This window comes from Anomaloglossus baeobatrachus, chromosome 4, assembly GCF_048569485.1.
Source record: "Anomaloglossus baeobatrachus isolate aAnoBae1 chromosome 4, aAnoBae1.hap1, whole genome shotgun sequence".
In the NCBI taxonomy this organism is placed as follows: domain Eukaryota; kingdom Metazoa; phylum Chordata; class Amphibia; order Anura; family Aromobatidae; genus Anomaloglossus; species Anomaloglossus baeobatrachus.
Window position 1 is genome coordinate 441,566,383 of NC_134356.1, and position 8,223 is coordinate 441,574,605.

An 8,223-nucleotide genomic window follows, 5' to 3' on the forward strand; every position below is an offset into this window, starting at 1 on the left:
CCATATTCCATGTTGTGGATATTGTCCATAACTCCAGCCAGGGGTGGAGCAGTGCTCCCTCTGAGGTCACTAAGGTAGGAGGGGACCTGGATTTGCCCAGGTTGATAACCCTACTTCGGCCATTTTCCAGTGTTCTTTTGCTCGGGGGTCTGGTCAGGGAAGACCTGTGGGAGAGATCCTGGAAACCTGGTCCACGGCGCCCCCCTGTGGCCAGACGCACAAGGTAACTGCTGGAACTGTGTATGCCTGTTTGTAAACCATGCTTTATCTGTAACTGTACTCTGACATAACTGTATATTCTGTAGATTCCCTATTGTATATATTGTAGTTTCTAGTGTGGCTTTAGGCTGATTAAATTATATAATTAATCTTGGGCTGTTCTGTTATCTCGATCTTGAATCCCACGTCTGTGTGTTTGGCTAATAGTTACCGTAAATCGGTTGGTGGCAGCGAGTTGTGCCAAGGATTATTGTGGGGAGGCCAGTGAGATTCGGGGAGATTTTATATATTCCGCCCGCGGAGGTCGGGGGAATATATACCCTACTCTCACCGGGGACCCTTCAATAATCGGCATAAGTAGTATAGCGGCCTCCTTGCTTATTGTCGGGCAATTCCATAATTGGCCTGACTATAAGAGGGGCGCTAGAGAGCGCGTCACGTGCTCTGTCTGTCGGTCGGGAGGTATAAAGGAGGGTTGACCCCCACTTGTTACCCCCCGATTGTGACGTACTGGTAGCCAGCGCGGGGGATTCCTTAGTGACCCCCCCCGGTGGTTCGTGACAAGAGCCACGAACAATACTTATAGGATCGATCAGAACAGCGGCAGATGGGGGGGCAGATGGGGGAACAGCAGATGGGGAACAGCAGATGGGGGAACAGCGGCTTATAAAGGGAGCATCTGTGAATGTGAGATGGTGGCGGCTGGGTAAGGGTGGCGGTGGATGGGAGAGGGCGCAGTGGATGCAGGAGCTGAGGGCGGTGTATTGCTGGGGAGATGTCACTGGGTGGCCGTTGCCTGGTTCTGTGACCCTGGGGTCGCTTTTAAAAGGGGAAATATTTACAGGGGATTTGAAATAAAAGTTTTATCGTGACGCCATTTGCGGGTTATGGCTATTTTGTGGAGCCGCCGCTGTACAGTTCTCACTACTGGGGCTGGTGTTGATGGCAGCCTGGATGTTGGACCCTCCGCAAGTAGGGCCAGGCCCCAGGGGATAGATGATGTTGTTGGGCGCAGAAAGAAGGTAGCCCACACAAGGGATTGCAGTGTAACTGGTTCCTTTACTCACAGTATGATGGTAGCTAGTAACCCGAGAAAGGCTGGTTTTGCCCGCTGGTTCCCTTAGTCCCAGTGCCGGTGTGGTGACCTGGTAACTTCTTTCCCCTGCACCTGTCTCTGGTTGGTGGGTCTCCATGGCTTGGAGTGTCTGGGGGTCTCTTCCTGGTAGTCTCTCAGTCTCAGTCCGTATAACAGGTAGCGTGAACCCTGTAGGGTTGGATTTTCTGTTCCTGTTCCCCGGTTTTCCCGTTGCTACTGTGTCCCGAACTTCAAGGTCAGTGAGGTCCTGGATGGTCCCCTCACTGTGCAGATTTTATCAGGTATGCCTGGAGTGTTTGCCTGACCTAGGATTCTGTACCCCATTGGTGGTATGGTTCCGGGAGTACTTCACCATACTCCATCGGCAACCACACGGCAGGGCCCTCAGGTCACTGTCACACTCTCCTGTCAGTGCTGACATCCAGCTCCTCTTACTTCCACTCACTCTCACTGTCACTGACTGACAGCCTGTGCCCTCCCACCTGGTTGTCGTCTAGTGGACTGGATCAGCTCCACCCCTAGGTGGCCATCCACTGGGTCCAACCCTAGTCTGTCACCAGTCTTTGAGAAATGGGGAAAAACAGGGATTACATTGTGTTTTGCTGTTACTGGCACTGGTCTTCTGTGTACCTTGGGATAGGCACTGCATCATTGACAGGATGCAGTACCTTGTAACTCCCTGATGGCTTCAGGGGCACTACATACGTGCGATGTTCCTTAAGTCCCCTGCCGGAGGCGACGCTTCCGCAAATAAGATCTTGAGCCGAGAGCTCCACCTGCGCACGCCCCACCTCTGGGTGTCATAATTTAAACCCCGCACCGTCAACATTTTCAAGATGCCGATGCCTCACAGCCCACAGCCGCACCGGCCCCAGCACAGCCCGCTGCCGCACCGGCCCCAGCACAGCCCGCCACCACACAGGCCCCAGCACAGCCCGCCTCCGCACAGGCTCCAGCACAGCCCATCACCGCACAGGCTCCAGCACAGCGCCTGTCTCCTGTAACCCCTCTCCACCACCTCCCGGTAATATGCATTCGGATTTTAAGATGCACCCCTCATTTTCCTTCCAAGTTTTTGGGGAGGAAAAGTGCGTCTTAAAACCCAAAAAATACTGCACTTGCATTGATGGCCTCCATTCCATTGTAGTGCTGTTTAAATACCGGACAAACCATTTTGCGTACTTTTTAGGATTGTCCAGTACTTTCTCTGGAGGAAAATCTAGAAAATGTCCTCAACCTGCATAGATTACAACTTTTCTTTCACCACGGCATTCTTTCTGCTATCTCACTGATATTTCCTTAAGTTTTTACCAAAAATCAATCCTGGGACACTTTATTAATGCAGCAAGAGCATGCATACCAGGACTATTAAAGCAGACTTAGCCATCTTCTCTGAATCCATGGATCCAAAAGTTGGAAGATTTGCTTTGCATAGAAGAAATTACTTTTTAAAATTACAACTGTTTTGACATCTCATGCACATTAGTCCTACTGGTTCCTGCTTGGCAAAGTAGATCGGACTGGTACTTCTATAATTGTGGTCATCATGGAAAAAGAGCCACTAGAGGATGGATTTTCTCTCTTCCTCCCTATGGCTGTTTGTCCGCACCTTAAAGAAGTGGTTCACCCATATTCATTTTTAGCCACAACGATATCATGTTGAGAAAGAAAGTTTCTCTCAAATACATTGTGTTGCCAATAGTGACTGTAAGCGGCGCAATTGCGGACCGTTCTTCCCCATCGCCGTACACATTCGCCCACAGCTCAGTCACTCACGGAGACTGGGGCCGGCCGCGGTGATCTCAGGTGAACAGGAAGTTGATGTGACATCACCGGATCCCTGAGGTCATGGAGCTTGGGGATCAGATGATGGAGAAGAGTGGTCCGCAATAGTGCCGCTCACCGGCACTATTGGCAACATAAGGTATTTGAGAGAAACCTTGTTGCTCAACATAATATCAATGTGACCAATAATGAATATGGGTAAACCACCCCTATAATGTCCTGCAGATTTTTTCTTTTTGGGTAACCACGTATCCTACATGTATAGCTACGTATCCTGTTTATTTTATATCACTTTGTGTACATTTTGTTCCACTTTGATTTTTCCTAGGTGACACTATTTTTATTACTACCTATAATGATTTTACAATGTTGTAGACTTAAAGAATTAAAAAAATATACAGTAAATAGTTGTGTACTGTAAGCCAAATTTCTGAAGTTGCTGTTCACAGATCAGACGACGATTGTTGCCAGTGATCATCAATCTGAATACAATCAAACGATAAAAAGAGATGAGAGAACAATGTAATATTTCAGTACATATTTTGATTAGTAAAGTCATATGCAGTGATAGTTCCATGTCCAGCAGAAAGGGTACTTGTGTCTGAGTTAGGAATATGGGATGTAAATTTTTAATTACAAGAGTTGAAACTCACACCGTACCTTACCTTTAGTAATGTGCCTTAAATAATTAAAACTGTATCACTACTTGAAGGTATCAGTAAACATGTCATCACACATAGAGTTCTGTGTACAGAAAAGGAAAGAACATTGTATAAAGTCTACAAATGTAATCATCCTCCAATGATCCAGCTACTTCATTAATTTGACCCCAAAAAATAAATAATGCTTATAACACTCAAAATTATATTGTACATGTAATAATAAAATTTTGTAATGAAGGTACAGAGGTGACTCTATAATATGAAATCATGTTAGAAATGCATAGAATACAAACTCAGTGTAAGGACTCCTTGGCACGTCCATGCAAAATACTAACGTTTTGCACGGTCAGTGGTGAAGGTACCTATGTGTTTGAATGTGTCCGTGTGTGTGTTTTACATGTGCTTTCCCTGTGCTATCCATGTGACATCCGGATAGCACACGGACAACATGGGCCTGGTATACTAACCTGCGCTGCTGTTACTTCCGGGTCCGCTCTGAGTGCAGTGAATATGCAATGAGCATAATGAGTGGGCCCGAAAGCAACAACAGAGCCAGTCACAACAGCACTGGAGACAGGTAAGTATAAAAATTCTGTACTTTTATGTCACTTGTGTTTTCTCTGGTATGTGTCACACTGATTTCACACGGATCACATCAATGTGCTTACCATGTGACACCCGTGCTGCTGGCAGAAAATGGATATGTTGCGTGTGGAGCACACGGACACGGTCCATGTCAGGACAAGAACATGTGCGCAGACCCATTGATTTTAATGGGTCTATGTGTGTCCGGGTCTCTAATGCTTGTGAAAACGAACGTCACACGTACCGGAGACACCGATGTGTGAAGGAGGCCTAAGTGTAAGCTAAAGTTTTATATGTAGAAGTAGCTAGAGGAAAAGAAAATATGTACTTTCATAAAACATGTTAGTTGAATGGATGACCTGCTGTATTACAACTACACATAAATAAAATCCAAGTGTTTAATTATATAGTCCATGTTATACCTATAGGAATAATATGTAGATACAAAATCATGAAATGGAATTTAAGGTTTTATTTAAGCTTAGTGCAAACTGAATAGAAGGTCTTAAAGCACTAAAACATTAAGAAGATGGAGTTTGCTCCTTCCCAAAATATTTTCCCTTTTTATTCCACAGCCCTTACTTAGGGCCTTTATCTTTAGAGTTTTCTGGAGAAGATCCTGAGGCTCTAGCCCTTCAAAGAAGAAATCTTCATTGAAGATTGGGCTACGGCTACCACGGATCAGTGTACTTCTTTGCTTTTGATTTTTGCCAGGTATAATTGATATAGAAATATAGCAGCTGATGTTTTTGCAATCGACTGACTGTTTGTACAGTCCTTCTGCGCTGACAAGACGAATACGAAGTCTCAGGTTTTCTGGTCGATATTCAGTAGATAGCCTTAAGATTCCTCCTGTATCTAGAGTTACAGTATTATCTATGGGGAATTGTCCAGGGGACAACAGCAGACCATTGGTGGAAGGTGCAGGAGAGTAATTATCCCATTCTTGGGATGCTCTTCTGGTGACACATGGACTACTGTCTGTTGAACTATCCTCATCAGTTGAGATTGAACTGTTCCGCAGAGCAGAAGACTTATAACCAGCCTTTAAGGTCCTAGACAATGTATTTTCCTGGTTGAAGGCTTTTAACAGTTTCATTGGGAAAGATCTGTGGAGCAGAGGAGAGCTAAAAGGAGAGGAGTCAGTTGAAGAAGTTGTGTCACTATCTAAAGTTCCAGAGCGTTTAAGAGGTCGCAACTTCAGTGTGCTGTAGTAGTTTGGTGAGACAATTTCTTTACAAGATATAGTATTAGAGCGAGATCTAGGTAGCAGAATAGGTGGATTAGCAGGGTCGTTGTGAAACAGTGATTCTTTTCTTCTTGTATTTGGACTTTCCAGCAAGGTACAGAAACCATAGCAGGTTTGTGTTTTTGCAAGATGGGGCAATGACAAAGCAGCTTGTGACTGAGGATCAGCATTAGTATTCTCCCCTTCAAGCGTATCTTCCATACTGTCTACTTGAATGGTATGAGTGTCAAATAAATTTGGTCTTACTGCTTCAAACATTGACATGCTGAGGTCAGGAATGGACAAGTACTGAGGACTTAAATTTAGCTCTTTATGAGTTGGGTGTCTAGGAGGTATACAAAATTCAGGAATGCTATCTGGTGTCAAGACATTTGTAAAAGTGGAAAGATAATGTCTGGGCCTTTCTTTTCCAACCATGGTCAGCATACAAGTTTTCTGGCCAGGATAAGCTCAGTGCGATCGACATTCACATGTGAAAAAGAGGTTTGGTGTGCTGTAACATAAATAAGAAGAGAAAATCATTAGTCAGGTATGAAAACAGAATGTCAGTTCCAAATTTGAAAGATTAACATATTTTGTAATTAAAAGGAACATATCTAATGCACTGATATGGTTATGAACAATTGCTAAATAATAATGCATACAGAAAGAAATAATAGCAAATTTTGGTTGGTTTAGATTGGATTTGTTGGCACAAGAACTGCACAAAATTTTATTAAGTGTTTAATGGCTCTTAATAAAATCTTTTCAAGCAGGCTTTTAATAAAAAAAAAAAAATAAGTTAACCTCAGTAATGTATAAGTCTTTTCTTTCTACAAATTAAACAAGATATCCAGGACTTTGTAAAAAGAAAAATAGTGCCTATCCACTAACAGGCATTCAGTTGCTAACTACCTGCCTGTTGTGCATGCGCCATTCTTCACGGGTACAGAGCGATCATGGGCTGATCCTTCCAGCGATTCTGCTCATTCTGCTGTCACGTCAACAGAGAGGCGACTTCTTTTCTGATCTTCTCTGTTGGCAGGGAGGGACTGCCAATGTCTTTATGATTGACAGCCGGCTCCCCAGGTTAGGCAGCAGGAGCTGGCTGTCAATCAGCATGACATTGGCAATCCAGCCTTGCTGTGCTTAGCAAACAATGGCTATTGGCACAACAGGCAGGTAGTTAGCCTGTTAGTGCTTAGACACATTTGTATTTTACAGAGTCCCTGATATTCCCTTGTTGTTAAGTCGTGAAACATTGTAGCTTTCTGTAGCACAGAAAAAAGCTATACAACAGGTTCCTAGTTCTCCAATACTGCCGTCATTACAAGCCTCTGTACACTTTGGCAACCTATGTCCTGTTTTCCCACGAGTAATACTTATTGATCAGTTCTCCAACAGTACATATTGACACAATGGATTGGGCATGTTTTTGTTGCTTTTTTCCTCCGTACAAAATAGTGCTGCAGACTACACTATTCTGCTTGTATAACAGAAGAATGAAAGCTTAGAACAAGGGTAAATGAATGTACTGGCTATGTCATGGGATATATGCAATACTCTGCAGTATATAATATAGTATGAATTCTCTTGATGTACCTACATTGATGGTTGTGTGTATAGACAATATTTTTTTTTTTTAGATAAATTTGATAAGAACTTTAATAATGATTTTATTTCTATGGCGACAACATATTCTGAAGCACTTTACAAAACAGAGGGGACATGAACAGGCAATTTCTGACATTCCACAGTAATACATTATTCAATAATTCAAACTATGAATGAGAACCCTGCTGGCAAACTTATAATGTATGAAGAAATAGGGGGACACAAAAGGTAAAAAGTGCTTGTAGTGTATAGTCCATCCATCAATATAAAAAATAAATAGGGGTATTCAAATAAAGTTACATAATCTAGTGCTCAGCTAGTATCTGTTGTGACGCCGTGAGGAGTATAATACTGCAAGGGAGATATATTTCTCCCAGCAAGTGCTTCTCGCATTGGTGAGCAACAGGGAAGGAGGCCAAGCTCTGACCTGGACCTTCTGTGCTATTACGGGTTTGTGAGGAAACCCCAGGTATTACAGATTTGTTCCATTGATGAACTGCTTGAAAGGGAGAAAGTTCGTAATGGTCCACTGTGATGCTCAAACCAAGAAGGCCTTCATGGCATTGAAGTAGGTGTTGTGTGGGACAGCGGTCCTGGTTACACCTGACATCAAAAGGGAATTTATCGTGCAGACAGATGCCTTGGTGCAGTGGGTCAGTGCAATTCTGTCTTGAGAGATTAACAGGGATGAGAATCCTGTTGATTTCCTGAGCCGGAAGCTCACCCCAGCAGAAACCAGGTAGAGTATATTGGAGAGGGAGTATCTAGCCATCAAGCGGGCATTGGAGTCTTTCCGTTATTATTTGCTGGGGAGGACATTCTGCCTGGTGATCGAACATTCCCCTCTCACATGAATGAGTCAAGCCAAAGGAGAGATATGCTCTCATCACCAAGAGAGTACTGTCCCTACAAAATTTCAAGTCTACAGTGAACACTGGGCAGGCATGCTGCAGGGGAATGCAGATGCCCTGTTCAGAGTCCACTGTATGGTTTGTGTCCACTCACACAAAGTTCAACAAAAAAGGAGATATGGT

General features: G+C 43.9%; 1 protein-coding gene across 1 annotated transcript; it reads right to left on the reverse strand.

The window, feature by feature from the left end:
• Window positions 1–4,852: 4,852 nt before the first annotated feature.
• On the reverse strand, window positions 4,853–6,061 carry LOC142301642 (C2 calcium-dependent domain-containing protein 4C-like). Its single transcript, XM_075342663.1, has one exon. The coding sequence runs from the start codon at window positions 6,020–6,022 to the stop codon at window positions 4,853–4,855; it is 1,170 nt and encodes a 389-aa protein (XP_075198778.1). The 5' UTR covers window positions 6,023–6,061.
• Window positions 6,062–8,223: the final 2,162 nt, after the last annotated feature.